This window comes from Glossina fuscipes, unplaced genomic scaffold (assembly GCF_014805625.2).
Source record: "Glossina fuscipes isolate IAEA_lab_2018 unplaced genomic scaffold, Yale_Gfus_2 1, whole genome shotgun sequence".
NCBI lineage: Eukaryota > Metazoa > Arthropoda > Insecta > Diptera > Glossinidae > Glossina > Glossina fuscipes.
The window spans coordinates 30069923-30086049 of NW_023998415.1; the positions used below are offsets into that span (position 1 = coordinate 30069923).

The following is a 16127-nucleotide window of genomic DNA, read 5'->3' on the forward strand; positions in this document are numbered from 1 at the left end:
TTTTTTTTTTTTTTTTTTTTTTTTTTTTTTTTTTTTTTTTTTTTATTATTGCTCTGCTTTAATTTAGTACAAGTCAAAGAACTCAAACGGATTATATAGTAAGCATAGAAAATTACGTTGGTTTCACTTTTAAGTGTTTTTTTTTTTTTTTTTAAGTTTTTGTTTACTTTCATCTACTTCTGTAGATTCTGCTGTAACGATAAAAGGCCTTCTGCTTTTCTGCTCGTTTACCAAAGTAAAGCTGCTCTCATGAAAAGTTTCGAGGGTAGTTATGTGTTTCTTTTGCTAAGTCGTGCATATATATACTGTAAAATTTTTGCATCGCATATCATATCCAACGTGCGCTAACGTGCGTAAGCTAAAAAGTATTGAAATTGAAAATTGATGATATTTTTTTTTTTTTGGTTTCGAAAATGTCTCGCTATTTTAGAATTTCTTTGTGTTTTCTTCATTAAATTGCGATCCATGGGTCCGTAGATCGCAAATTATCGACAGTGATTAGAGAGTTTCTCCAGAGATGGTATCAACTTGTACCTATACAAAAGGGTGATATATGTACGATCAGCAAAAAAGCCTAACTACCAGGCATTTTAAATATCGTTGTTTTACATAACCTAAATATTTTTGATCAGAAAATTCATCGAACATGCTTCTTGGGCAAGTTGTGCAAAGTCTTTTTCATCGATCTATCTATCTATGCGTGTATTTTTCTTGCAAGTTGCACTCTCTCCCCTGGTTACGTATTCCTTCGTATTCCATTTCATTCGGCGGCTTACTACACAAGTATGGAAATAAAATAAAAGTATAAAGTATTTGAGGTGTCATCTTTTCATCAAAGAAAAGCCATCGTCGATTCGGTGGGTTTATCCTTCCTTTATCGAGCATCAGTTTGTAGACAACTGTATGCAACGGGTCGTTAAGCTTTATCTTGTAAAAATTTCACCTTTTAATTTTTTTTTGTATACCGACAATTGTTTTTACGCGTTAACTGAAATCCAGATTGATATGCTGCGGTTCACATAATCGCACACTTACGATGTTCATAGAAGAACCAAAAGGCTTAACACTTTTTATGTATCAATATTTAAACAAATATATTAGTTTTGTTAGAGCATATTTCTGTTGGTATGTGTGTGTTTGTGTGTGTGTGTGTGTGTGTGTGTGTATGTGTGTGTGTGTGTTTGTGTAGGTATATGTATGCTTTTCTAATCTGTCCAAGCTTGTTATGTCTCTTTATTATTTACTTTCAAAAGTCTCTGTGCTTTACACTGATTTAACATGGCACACTGTCTCGCTATATGGACGAACACTAAGTCCGTCTTTTATCTGAACAGAAATGCTGGAGACAGAGTGAGAGCAAAAAAAAGGAATTGTTTTCTCTGGTTTTCGTTAGATTGAATTTGCAATTACTAGTAAAGTTTATCCGTAGATTCGACGGCAATTAACGTTAGTCTGAAAATTTCAAAATTACTCCTCAAGATTGGTTGTGTTGTTTGGCAAAATCGTATATGAGTCGCCGCGTTTAAATTTTTGTGTGCAATATGTGTATTTTACCTTCAAGGATCAATATATCGTAGTGATGAATAAAATGCTCCATATATACGTGCTATATATGTACGCTCTAGAAATACAAAATACATATTTAAACATATATGAGCGGTTCTGTCGTAAAAGTGTCTTAATAGTGAAGCGGAAGAGAATATTGCCGCATAAATAGTATGACAGTATGTTCATTGTGCTGTTAATATTTTTTATAAAAAAAAAAATAAATAAATAAAATAAAAATAAAAAAAATAGTTTTACAAAGAATTCTTTACACCAATAAGAACATTGTAGCCGGAAAAGATCGACCAGTAAATACTCCCCAACATGTCGCCTAACATGAGTTCTTCATTTATTTTCGTCATAAAATACCCATATACTATACCTATATCTTTAGCCCGAAAAATAGACCGATCCTGTCCAAATTTGATGCAGTTAACGTTTACGTCAATTTAATTCATTAGAGACCAATATTCACGATTGATAGATTGTCTTTTTCTAAACTGCAAAGAACTACTTTTCGTACCGGTGTCTATATTAAGAGAGACTTGAAAAAAAATTGCCGCATCCGATCCAAATTTTACATGAAAATAATACAAATAATTGCATTTAGTTATTACATAGGACGTTAATTAGAGCATGATGATATAGCGGGTGCCATTTAATTCATTTTTAATCGTGATCATTCTTGGACCAAAATACGTCGTCAGTCTTACAAATTTTATGAAAATACCCGAAAAATTGTGACCTATAGGCTGAACACAAGAAAACATGATAAGAGATCACACTGACAGAAAGTCAGACAGAAGATTAAATCGTTCATTCATAAAATGATTCTGGGTCCGTTCAAGTCTTCGTGACTTTTTGAGATTATTGCACATACGTCCGCATCAATTTAATATACCTAATGCTACAAGTGGCGTAAGATACAAGAACCGCAAAACAAAAAATACGTAAATGGTTTATTTCAACCAACTCATCTAATCCGAACATAATGGAATTTCTTCTTTTTTTTGCTTTCTCATCAGGTTTTCCTTTTTTTTTTTCTTGTTTTTTTTTTTTTTTGTTTGTTTTTTTTTTTGTTTTTTTGTTATGTAGATAAATAACTTACTTTGTAAAGTTGATTTGATGTTGTTCTTTATTGCTTTTTAATTTTGTTTCCAAGTTGATAATTAAGAAAAGTTTGCATTGATATTTATACGGAACTCTTTCCCGTTGCCATGCGTATTTAAAGGAGAGTGAGCGTGGGCCCCTTAAATTACCCTTGAATTTTTACTTGGATTTGTAATAATTGCAAAAAGAGAAAAAGTTATAATTCTATTTATTATGTATGTATATCTCGTTTAGCACTCATTAATATAATAATGTTTAGCTGATGTTATATGCTTTTCGGTGCAAATAGTATTAAACGCGACAGACTATCAATAAAGTTTCGAATACCGAACAACAGGACAAATATAAATTTAAAAAATTGGACGATACATACTTTTCTACATTGTGCATATATCCGCCTGGGTGGCCGAGTAGGCAAGAGTCTCGACTAGCAACTCAGTGGTCGTGGCTTCGAATCTCAAGTGCGGTAGAGTTTTTAATAAAGGCCGATAGCCTTAGATGCTAGTGCTTTTAAGAGTTTAGTCTTAGAATTTATTTCTCTGGCGAAATTAATAATAATAATAATAATAATAATAATAAATACATTGTGCATAATGGATGTCCTCCTATATATATATATATAACACACATATATATATATATAAATACATTTTTATATATAAACTCAAAGAGAGTATGTGGTTTCTAATAAATGAAAGCATATGTGCATATATATATAAGCATATATATATATATATATAAATATATATAGATAGATATAAAAGGATATTTTTTCATATCTTTTTTTTTTTTATTACAGTCATTGCCGTCGATTATTTGTTGTACGCTTAATTAACTGAACAAAGCGACTTTGCAAAAAACCAAAAAAAAAAAGTAGAAGCAGTTTCATATCCGTACACAGATGCTAGCGAAGCGTATATGAATGAACATATTTGCGAGATTATCTTAGCTTGTGCTTATATTCCGTACCTAGTACTACTACTACTACTACTACTACGACTATGCGCGCAAACGAGGACCCATACAAGTAATTGCAGTGAAAATATATTAAGCATGCATGTAACTGACGCCTAACACCATATAACACTTGCCGTTTTCCATCTGTTGTTCCGTTAACTTTGTCAGATACGTGATGACAATATGAAAACCAAGCATAATAGTTGCATTAGTGCTGCTGCTGTTGCTACCGAGGCTGGTGAAAAAATGAAATCCGTAATATTTTATCCTTATGGGCCGTTAACGGGACTCGGATGTTTTCCCAAATTACATGCTAAAAACTTAGCCGCGTCAAGCGCAATATACACAATTGTAAGTATATGTTAATAGTGTAATTGTGAAATGTGACGGAAAAGCCAGGAAAAAAGGAAAAAAATAAGTATGTACTCGTATGCATATATTATATAAGTGCCAACAAATTCATATAGTTTTTCATTTAGCGAATTTGCTCACTAAAATATAAAAAAAAAAAAAAAAAAAAAAATTGGCAAACGCTTTATAGGAATAACTATCGGCAAAATTTTAATCGTGTTAAATGTATTTAAATTCTCTCTTCATATAAATCGAAAATTGACTTAACTGAATTCAAATCTCGGAATTGAGAATTGAAAAGTACAATTTAACTTTTGTGTATAACAACTTTTTTGTAACAAGTAAAAACACATTAGGTGCTGCATGACCCACCATTAAATACCCTACGTCACCCTATAATTGTCCAAATAAGAGTGATCGAAAAATTGGTCCGATTCGAGCCATTTTGAATGACTTTTGTGCTTGACCGAAAACACGTCAGTGCATCATAACACATCAAAATATCTCAAAAAATTTTCGGCCTGTAAAGGTTGAACACAATTAAACCCAGACAAATAGACGGACAGACAAGGTACAATAAAAGGTGCATCTATCTCAAGTCCCTGTCCAGGTTGCACCACAAGTCGGGTAGGGCATAAAAATATAAATATAAATTCATTCCATTCATCAGCTTTATTTGCCTCCTTTAAAGTAACGTATATACAGAATGAAGGAGCTATTTCATCAAAATTCAATCACAATCTTCGGATGAATTGCAATGAAAATTTTTTTATGACTATTACCTACGCTATCATCTAATTTGATTAATAGAATTCCACTGCTTTACTTCTAAAACCATATATTTTTCGAAGCAAGCAAAACTGTAAAATGGTTGATAATATCAATCCCAATTATGCGCATGTGTACGTACCAATAGAATACAACAAGAAAAGATCAAGAACGTACGTAGCCTACGAAATTTGAAACGTCACCTTTTGAGAGAGACCTAGAGCGAAAGAGAGACAGACAGACAGACAAAGAGAGAGAGAGAGAGAGGGAGAGGGAGAGAGGGAGAGAGTGAGAGAGAGTGAGAGAGAGTGAGAGAGAGTGAGTGAGAGAGAGAGAGCGAGAGAGAGAGCGAGAGCTAAAGCGAAAAAGAGAGAGAGAGAGGAAAAGAGAGAGAGAGTTCTAAGGAACGGTAGTTGTGTACTCGCAAATAGCGTCAATCTTCCTCACATATTTCTGCCATCCGTGACCCATTTTTCGGATAGCTCCGCTATCATTCTCTTTAAAATTGGCTCCAGTTCGTTTTTTCTCAGTTCATGTAGTGCTCAAATATGATCTTTCTTTTTCTTTGCACTCAGCCATATACAATGGCAAAGGACCATTCAATGTCAATGCTTAGTTCTACAATGTTGTCATGAAGTACTCTCCACCTTCCACGTAAAAATAGTATGACTTGATGTGGGTAGTGCTACCAAAGTTACAAAATTCGGAAGTGATCTGTTGGGAAATAAGTCTTAATCAAAAATTCATTTCATCATAAATCAGTGCAGCAGATCAATTTTGATACCACCTTTCCTCTCTATCGTCTATTTTGTATCCAGCAGGGTTAGCATATTTGCTGTTATGCCTTAGGCGTATTTTGATCACCCTTCCGATGGAAAGATCCGATAATACGCCTTAGACAGCATGCAATGTAAGCACAACTTAACCCAGCATAAAAGTTTGGAACAATTTAAAGTAGTCTCCAAGAAGCTATAATAAGTTTAAAGTTATATAAAATATATAGAAAAAAAATGTAATTTTATAAACATTTTTCGATCACTCACTCGCCTTCACCAGGCTATCAGATCTTTCCTGCATAGAATCAAAAGTGATCCTTTCATATAACTGAGCTAACTAAAGCTATCGAGTTTATTAAAAAAAAAAAAAAAAAAAAAACGAACAAAGGCAAATTGTTAGTGTAGTGTTTTCATTACAAAATTTTAATTTTACAAATATCTCATAAAACTATTTTACTTAGCGTAGTGTTAAGAGCTTGAAATAATTTTATTACTCGATTAAAAGAGTGCTTAAGGTAAATGAATTCATATTAAACATAATATATATAAGAAAACTTGTCATATGCTTGCAGAACATATCGCTGTTAATTGTGTTAATTTATTCCTGGCGTATAAATGTTAATAAAGCAAGCTCCAGCGATTTGGAAGATGTCTATTATGGTAAGTAAATTTGTTTATTGCAAGATAATAAAAGCTTTTCTTTATACTTAACGGGCGGCCCCCCCCTCGTCCCTCCCCACCCTCTTTTTTTCTTATATCTAATTATATTAACTTATTTTTAAAACTTTTTTTTCTATGTTCTACACCACTTGACTGTCCGTCTGTCTTGTGTTCAACCTACAGACTGAAATTTTTGAGATATATTACTGGCCAACTCTGGGTAGCAAATCCCTGACGCGTTTTGGTCCAAGAACGAACCCTACTGAAAATGGACGAGTAACGTACGCTTTTATAGGCGATCAGTTTATACGGTCAGTAAATTTTGCTTCACGGTGTAGAGATGAGTTATGCGTATCCACTGACAGCCTGGCAGTCGTTCATGCTATTCTTGACCTCAGCAATTACCAGCCTCTCCTCTGTAAGTCGAAACCCGAGAAAAATTAATTCGAAATCCTAACAACCGGAAACTCACGAGGGTGCCTGTCCATTCCAGCTAATGAACTTGCAGACCTCACAACGAAAGAGGCCTCCACTATTCATATCTCCTATCTATATTAAGAAGGACTTAAGCGCTTTCATACAAAGGCATTCTCCGGAACATTGTAAAAAAATTAATCCTTTGAAAAGTAAAGCGACCTATACTAACATACTCACCTTACCCATAGCCATTTAGTGGAAAAGGGGGAAGGACGGCAATGCCGTCTTTGCGGCAATTTAACGTCAACTGTAGATCAGCTGCTAGATGGTACTGAGGTTAGTAAGCTCGTAGCTACATCTACATAAGTGGAGGATAATGCCCGAGAACCTTACAGGGAACATTTAGATTAATTTGGTTCAAAAGCGCAAGCAAGTCATTTTGACCATTCAATAGTAAATTGACCGCAAAGGCTATGTTTACCGGGATTCTACGTTTTACTGGACTCGCCAAGAGTAATCGTTTACGCTCATACGGAGGTAAACTGCAACTTGGTCTCTGTAGGAAGAATTCTTTCCGAACAGATTTGACAGAGTCAATATTTAGTTGTAGCTGGTATTAGGACACAATTTGACCGCTTCTCATGGGTAATTATATCATAAAGAACAGACTCGTCCTTATTTCTGTATTGATTGATCCGATCTAACTAATTATTCGAGCGTGGTATGAATTTTTTATTAAAATAAATTTTATGATAACACATAACGCAATAAATTGAAAGTTTTATAGATTTAAAATGGAAAGTTAGGTAAAAGGGAAAAATATTAAGCGCCTAACAAATGTGAACGCGTGTCCTTAGATTGCCTTGCCCAACTTTCAAAGTATCCTAACACGCTACGAATAAGACGAAAATCGCATCATGTTTAACTTTGTAGTCGACAAGGTAAACTTTTAAATGTAATACACGCTTTCTTTTACTTTACAAAACTTGATCTATCGTTATTGTAAAATACCAACGATATATAAGTCTGACCTTTCGTGGGAACCCGAAACATAGGCTTCCGCGGGATCTATGAAAATACTTAGAAAACTGCAACATCATAACAGAGTAGATATGCTTAAATCGGTTCAGAAAATGATTATTTATGGTTCCTACCTATATACCCACAAAATCATCCCAAGCGGAGTAAGGTGTAACGACATGAAAGTATTTGAGCTGTCTTCAAATTGCAAAATTGACGGGGCGTAGCTCTTTTAGTGGCGTATTCGTAACGATGCATTGAAGGGTTTAACTTATCCTACGGCTTTTGCGCCCATGAAGTGATGGATTGACTGGAAACACTATCTGGCATAATTTTTTTTTTAATATTTCCTCTATGCATGTAACGCGGTACGGCCAGAAAGAAGTGAGGAAGAAGTGGGCGCCGTTGACTAGTTGTTAAATGTTCGCCCTTTACGAGCGAAGCACTCACTGCACCTACGATCAAGGTAAACCCTACTGTGCTTGAGATTTCAATCCGCAGAAATTGACTTGCTAGCCACGGTCCGTCCTTACCTAAGCGGCCATACATGCAGAAGGGCGAGGATGTCGTTCTATTGGTATTCCGATAACGGCGATAAGAATCTAATAACCTAAGAATATAATAATTTAAGAATTTCCGCTTAAAGTACTACAAGAGCCTTATCGTGTATATATATCTTTTCAATTTCAGGGGTACAGATAGCGTATTGTGCTATAATAGGGACGCAAATGTCAATAATCGTTTTGAGTGTGATGTTAATGTTTGGCATTTATAAGGTAAGTTTTATTGGTTTTCTTGCGTTTAAATATACATAGCTGATGTTTACACTAATAAGCAAAAGAATCAATAAGCAATGAAAGTCGTTTATTGTGTAATCAAAATATTTACTTTGGCTTTCATAAATTCTCCGTTATGTGACAAATGATGCAAACAAATTAAGCTGATAAATATGTACTTGTTGTAATCTGTTAAACAATCCGAGTGTATTTAAGCTTTTATTTGTACCGTTTTAATAAAGAATAGATAGATTGTGAAAAGCAACGAAGTAGATAAGCAAAATACGTGTCTTTAATCTCACACTAATAAAAGGGAGGAGAAATGATTATTCATTTTATTCTTTTTTTTTTGTAATTTATATTATGTATCTATCTATGTATTGTGCGGTATTGTTTCCGATTATTTTAGGAAAATCCTGGTTTAATTGTACCTTGGATTATTGGGTATATTACCTTAATGGCATTAGAAGCAGTGGCCATGGTTTACTCAAATGTATTGCGTGATCACGTTAACAAGGTGAGTTATTAGCTATTAGCTTCCTATTCACATGCATTACTTACTCATATATATATTGACAGGTAAATAAATTAAATTTCCTTTCAGTTATTTAAAAAAAAAAAAAAAAAAAAATAGTCAAACTGCGTATAAATAAATGTTCTTCTGTCTATCTATCTATCTATCTATCTAAATATGAAAATATTTTTTTTTTTTTCAATCTCATCTCTCATCATCTTAAAACTAAAAGTTTAATTGCAAGTGTGTGAGCTGATCGAATGGCGGAACATGTTTTCGGATGGTCTGCAATATCTTCAAATGTCAGTTTAATATGAATAGGGAAACGTTTTTATTCAGATTGCGTTATCCTGCTGGCACTACAAATCATTCGAGTAGCATCTATATTAACTACTCTCTTCGCGAAACTTTGAAAGCTTCAAAGCCAATCATATATATATATATATATATATATACATATGAGTTTTACATGAGTATTACACTCTTACCAATGGTAGATTTTTGGAAAACATATAACATCTTGTTTTATTCGATTTCATTAGTCGTCAAGTTTCTTCATAGATATGGGAGGGGTTGCGTTATTTATATTCCGAAATTGCGATTAGATGCTTCTATCGAAATCATATGAGCGCGATTTGCGCTATTTGCAGTAACTTGAAAACTACGATTACGACTTCCAACTTACATTATCCAGATAAGATAAAGTCGCATTCTTTTCAAATTTTCCGCATTCATTTAATATTTCAGTAGTTAGTATATTTCCAATTAATATTGAAAACTAAGAATTTTTTAAAAATTTTCTTAAAAATATTTTGGAATAGATTGTCAAAATTATCCAATCTAAAGCAATCGTTAACAGGATTCAGTATTGGGCGGCAACTTACCAGAGTACGTCGACTCTCAGTAAAATGCTGTCAAAAATCGTCACTAGTACTAGTGTGTGTAGATATGAAAGGGAAATTATTAGATCGAAAATACAAGTTGATTGTATAAAAATGAAAAAAAAAGTACTGCCCTCGTTAGCTGTTGCTTGTGCGGCAATTTATGAATGCCATTCCGAAAAAAGCTTATCCTCCTTTAAGGCTAACTAGACATCAAGTCATTTTCGTCAATTTTCATAAGAAATAAAGTGCTCTTCAATAAGCGAATGAAAAATTGCTGTCAGCGAGTGTTCTTTATCTGTTCAGAAAAACTTGACATTTTCGTTGCTAGAAAATTTATTTTCATCTTACGATAATGCCTTATACTGCAACTACGTTTTATTATTAGATGTCCAAGCTATAAAAATATGTATGCTCTCTTCATGTGGTAATAGGATTACAAACTACGAACAAACTCAGGTTTCATATTTGCGTACATGGTAAGTTAAGCACAAAATTGCTCAAGCACACGGATAGACGAACAGACATACTTAAATTTATTCGGAAAATTATTTTAAATCAATTTCGCATAATAAAGGATGAGTGCTTCTGGGTATTGCATATCCATATGCTCATGCACATGCATTCCCGCAAAAACTTATTATACTCTATACCACAAGTGTTTCGGTATGGGGCGTAAATATAACATAACATAACATAACATACACATTCGTTCAGAACTATATTTCGACGTTCGTGTAAAACAGCAATAGATTATTCATTAATTCATTAAAACATATGCATAACTTTTATATTTGCAGCAATTTGATGCTATGTGTAAACTCGAAGTGGCCTTTTTTATAACACGCGCTTTTATAAACGTAAGTGTCACTGGCGTAAGGCACGCGCAACACTTCATATTGCATATTAATAATAAACATATTTCGTTGATAAAGGGGGAACAAAATGTTTTTTCTCTTTAGGCTGAGTAATCAGCAGAGAATAAATGTTACATTCATTTAGATACAAGTACGTATCGCAGTGTCGCAGTATAGCCCCTTTCTTCAGTTTGAATAGTGAAATCGGTTAAGCCGTGCTGGGTACTTGTGATATGCCTGCATGCAAAACTCACAATCGTGACCTGAATAATGTCGAAATTCACTGAAATCAACGGCAAAGCTAAACCATCCTCAAAATTGTTTAAGGCTTTAAGTTAAGCTTTTTTCGTCAAATGCCAAGTTCCAGGACCATCTTAATTTATAAAGCAATGGTACATCCACTGTAACCAAAACGCCATATACTAGTTTAAGGAAAAACTTTGTAGCATTAATTCCATCATGTCATAATTTGACAGATGACAATCTGTGAATAGTAAAGAAAGTGATGACATTTTTAAAATGTTTCGAAAACAATAGCGCTTTGAAAATTCTGCAACAATATAACTTTAATCGAGAGGATAGCGTTTTGGAGGTTTGACCAAAAGATTTATTTTAGTTTGATTAATCTGCACAAACCGTGGCAATAATCAAACTAACTTCATGTAAGGAGATGTTTTGTGTTTGGTGTTCCATCGAGGAATTCGATGCCCTACGTTGACCGACTAGTGCGATAAAAGCGTGCAGAATTGATAAACAGGATTGAAAAAGTTTGTCTGCGAAATTCTGATGCATCCACCATACAGGTCGGATCTTGCCCAGTCACACTATCGTTTATGTCCTTCTCTGCCGAAATCTCTTACTGGTGAAAGGCTAACTTGAGAAGAGGCTTGAAAAAATCATTTGACTCACTTATTCGCCCCGAAATCGGAGAAGCGCGTCAGAGCGTGGCTTTACGAGAGAAAGAGCAAAATATTAAAATCCAACAAAATACCGCATAGTTGGCTACTTCGATCAAAACAAGTGAAAACAGTATAGCAGATCACGACCCACCATTAAATATCCCGCAAGCATCCTACAGCCACATGTGTACATATAATGACTTTTTAAAATAAGGCATCGTATGCGAAGTGATCGTAAAAGTGATTTAATTCGAGCCTTTATTAATAACGTGCAGCCTGCAGGTCGCGTTCAAGCAAGCAAGATGGACAAACGGGTAGGGAAGCTTAGATCGATTCATAATCATTTACTGAAACGGTATCTCAAGTCCATCTGACTGTTGTATACATCAGCGTAAACTTAATAAGTCTGTGTACCATAAATGGTGTAGGGTCTAAAAAAAAGACGCAAACTTTTAATTTTACTTAGTGGAAGAAGGGGGAAATATGTAAACGTAGTTTTTAATTTTTTATTTAATCAGTAAATGATTTGAAATACACGTCATTTGGGACGATATTCTATCGATCGATATGATCGGTATGATTGGAATGTGCTTGCATCGAATGATCGGTAGTAATACTATCACTCAGTGCTATGGTACTTGTTAGTTAAGTTAATAAAAACTGCATCAAATCTACTGAGATATATTTAAGATTAATTGACGTAGTCATGCGTTCGTATGTATGATTAAATATTGCTTTTACTTTTCTCTTCTGCTCGAAAGTATTTATCTGACCATTTTAAACGCAATAGCGTTTTGTGCACACAATGTACAAATTTTATCAATTTTGTTAGCATCTAATGAAAGTAACGAAATTCGCATTGGTTGGTTAACGAGGGAGTTAAGCGCTCAAAACAGACCTAAACACAAACATATGCAGGGAAATTGATTGAACAGAGCATCAAATTGATAAAATAAAATTTGAAAAGTTGCACGAACTACGGCGTAGCGCAATAGCGCTCGTACAATGATTGCAATCGCATAATCAAAGCCCTCGATAATAGTGACCGTTTTTCTAATATTCGATGATGTCTTTGTCACCGTCATATTGATGCTTGTTCAGGCTGATTGAACCCATAAATCGATGCGACAAATGATTTTTTATTCTTCGATTCCTTTAAATCCAAAAACGCTCTTCTCCGGCGAAGGCAAACGTAAAAGATTTTTCCGCAAACTTAAGCTATGCAAGTAAACGGCTGAACGATTACGTAAGCCGTTAAGGACAGAAGGCATTCAACTTTGTCATAAGTGCACGTGTGACGATATAAGAAACGACGAAATAAGTAAGAAAAGTCGAGCAAAATTTTGCAAAAGATTTGCGGAATTAATTAGGGATCATTTTTACCTTAATAGGTAAGCCCCGGAAGATATTCTTATTCTTAACATGCTTTAGATCGGTATTTACTACAAGTACGTAGTAGCAGTTTTTCAAATATTTTGGACGTATTTAGCAATTTCAGACGTCCACTTATGCGCTAAGCATTTTGATAGGATTGTTATTAAATATGTGTCCTCTGCGTTCGATTAAATTTTGTTATCTTCGGCAGGCTTGATCAAAGCATATACGCGAAGTAAAAGCTCACGACAGGCGAGTGATAAGGCAGTCGGAATCTCAAGCTAGTTAATTATAGATGGCTGTCTGATGTGTATTAGTGAGTGTAAACAACTCTATTCTGTCTTCGAACTTCAAAAATTGATTTATAGCAGCAGTAAAACTGCTGCCATATAAAGATTAGAATTTTTTTTTTTTTTTTCTAAATATATTAGGCTAACGACTTAGGGGATGCCTCGTAGGCGTACCGGCACGGCTGCGGTCCAAAAGTATTATAGGTAGTGAAGGAAATGCAGTTTCTTAGTTTCCGTATCCTACGTTGAGGGAGAAATATTGGTTGATCCTACGTTACTCAAAATTGTTTAGCAGAAGCGGCCATGGAGGCCCACATGAAAAAGTTAAACTTATCTCTCAGTCTTATATAACTAAGCTGTACACCACTGAAGGCTAATAGCTGCTGTACTCCTTCTTGTTTCTATGTTTTATGCTTGAAAAAAGAAAAGAAGAAAAAGAAAGCCATTTACGGCACTGACAGGCACATTTTATACTCATTCACGTCGCATGCGTTGTGTGTAAAGGAAACATAGTGCATTTATTATATGATGTCTATTCTTTGTTTTTTTTTTGTTTTTTTTTTTTGTTTTTTTTTAAATTTAAGGTTCTTGTCATGTGGGGCGTTTTGCGTTTTTACAATTTGCTGCGCTCTGGCATTACTTGGAGGGGTCCCGAGGTAATAAAACTTATTTATTTTGATAACGAGATTTTTCAACTTGATGCACACAGGCTAAAACCGCTACCACCACATTTACAACGCAACCAATCATATATAATGAATGTCAAAACGGCAATCGTTGTCGCTACAGCTCAAGTTCCGAATCTCTATCTCCGGTGGAATGTTGCGATTTTTTTAATTTCGACAACGCAGACGATGATTATGTTTATGAGGACGATGAAGATTATTATGAACAATATTTTGATAAAGATAACGAATCGAGAGATGGAGAGGACAATGTTTGCTCGATGTATGAAGCCTCTTCAAGTTGTGAACTCAACGATCGTAACTGCGCCCGTCCTTTATTGGCTAACAGCAAACGTTATAAGAAATATAAAATCAATCATATGCAAGCACGTTTGGAAGTTATTAACGAGTCAGAGCATAGCGCTGCTGACAGCGGAAGCGAAGAAAATGATACGTTATTGACGCTTCGCGATAACAGTGCGTCCTTACCGTCCGTTTGACATTGGCCAGATTGCATTAGAAATGCAAAAGAAACCCATCCAAAAATTTATTGTGCCCAATGTGTATTGCACGAACTACGTCTTCATCAGCACTCGCATAACCAATTTTATAGCCAGCATTATAATAAACGCCGTCATCCATTCCGTCATCTTTACTGCTGTGTAAATGTTTTATTAGTGACAATATTGGTAGCGATAGAAATTTATGCACAAATAGTAATTTTTCTTTAAATGTTGTTAAGCTGAAATTTTTAGGGAATAAAAATCACCTCATAGCGCCCATCTTTCGCATCAATTCGTGATCTCTACCATTCGAAAATCTTCACATATCGAGAACAATAGACCAATAACGCGCACTCGTCATAGCAAACGAAGGCCTTAAACGGTTATACACTTGCTTAATATGAAGGTTTGAAATATTAGTTTGGGGAAAAAGAAATCCATTATTTTTACGGTAGATGGCTGCACTGATAGATTTCTCGTAAAGTATCGATCAAACAATTTCAGATTTATGCTCGTTGGAAAGGTGACATTTCGCAGTAAAAAAAATTCGTTTGCTGTTTTTTGTTTGGTGCATTCAGTTGCGTGTTAAAAATGGAAGTGAACAAAGAGAAAATTCGGTACATTTTACAGTTTTTCTTTGACAAAGGCGAAAATGCAAGCCAGGCGGCTAAAATTGTGAATGGTGTTTATGGTTTCGATACTGTAACAGCCAATTATGTGCAATTTTGGTTTCGTAGATTCCGTTCAGGAATTTTTGATGTTAAAGATGCACCTCGCATAAGTAGGCCGGTCGGCGAAAATGTCGATAAAATCGGAGAAATGATCGAAGTTAACCGGCATGTTAGCAGTCGTAACATCGCCCAAGAGCTAAAAATCGACCATAAAACAGTTTTAAACCATTTACACAAAGCTGGATTCAAAAAGAAGCTCGATGTTTGGGTGCCACACCAATTAACGGAAAAAAACATGATGGATCGAATTTCCATCTGCGAAGCCTTGGCCAAACGGAATGAGATAGACCCATTTCTTAAATGGATGGTGACTGGAGATGAGAAATGGATCACATACGATAACCCTGTGCGAAACCGATCGTGGTCAAAGAGCGGTGAAGCACCTCAAACGGCCAGGAAGGTTTTGCTATGCATTTGGTGGGACTGGAAGGAGATTATTTATTATGAGTTGCTTCCATATGGCCAAACGCTAAATTCTGATCTCTACTGTCAACAACTGGACCGTTTGAAGATAGCGATTGACCAGAAACGGCCAGAATTGGCCAACAGGAGAGGTGTCGTGTTCCACCAGGACAACGCTAGGCCACACACATCTACAGTGACTCGCCAGAAACTTCGGGAGCTTGGTTGGCAAGTTTTAATGCACCCGCCATACAGTCCGGACTTGGCACCAAGCGATTATCATCTTTTTCTTGCATTGCAAAATTTCTTTAATGACAAAAATTTGAAATCTAGGGAGGATTGTGAAAATCGACTACTAGAGTTTTTTGCAAGTCGAGACCAGGACTTCTATGAGAGAGGCATTAAGAAGTTACCTTTAAAATGGCAACAAATCATACAACAAAACGGTGCATATTTGACCCAAATCGGACAATTTGAAGCATGTTAAAATAAAGTCCTGAAGTTCATATAAAAATAATGGATTTCTTTTTCCCCAAACTAATATCTTGACCAAGTTTTTGGTATTGGAAAGTTTCGTTTTCAAAAATTCAAAATCTGTATTTTTTAAAAATCTCTCATCATACAATATGTA

The 16127-nt window shown here is 34.9% G+C and overlaps 1 protein-coding gene across 1 annotated transcript in view; it reads left to right on the forward strand.

The window, feature by feature from the left end:
* LOC119632593 overlaps positions 1–14812 on the forward strand; it is a 31322-nt gene extending 16510 nt beyond the window's left edge. The window contains exons 2-9 of the mRNA XM_038025567.1: positions 3455–3682; positions 3781–3963; positions 6080–6167; positions 8295–8380; positions 8790–8897; positions 10576–10635; positions 13780–13851; positions 13905–14812. Coding sequence (XP_037881495.1) covers positions 3796–3963; positions 6080–6167; positions 8295–8380; positions 8790–8897; positions 10576–10635; positions 13780–13851; positions 13905–14360 — 1038 coding nt within the window. The 5' untranslated portion in view covers positions 3455–3682; positions 3781–3795 and the 3' untranslated portion in view covers positions 14361–14812. The remainder of the gene's footprint in view (positions 1–3454; positions 3683–3780; positions 3964–6079; positions 6168–8294; positions 8381–8789; positions 8898–10575; positions 10636–13779; positions 13852–13904) is intronic.
* The last annotated feature ends 1315 nt before the right edge of the window (positions 14813–16127 follow it).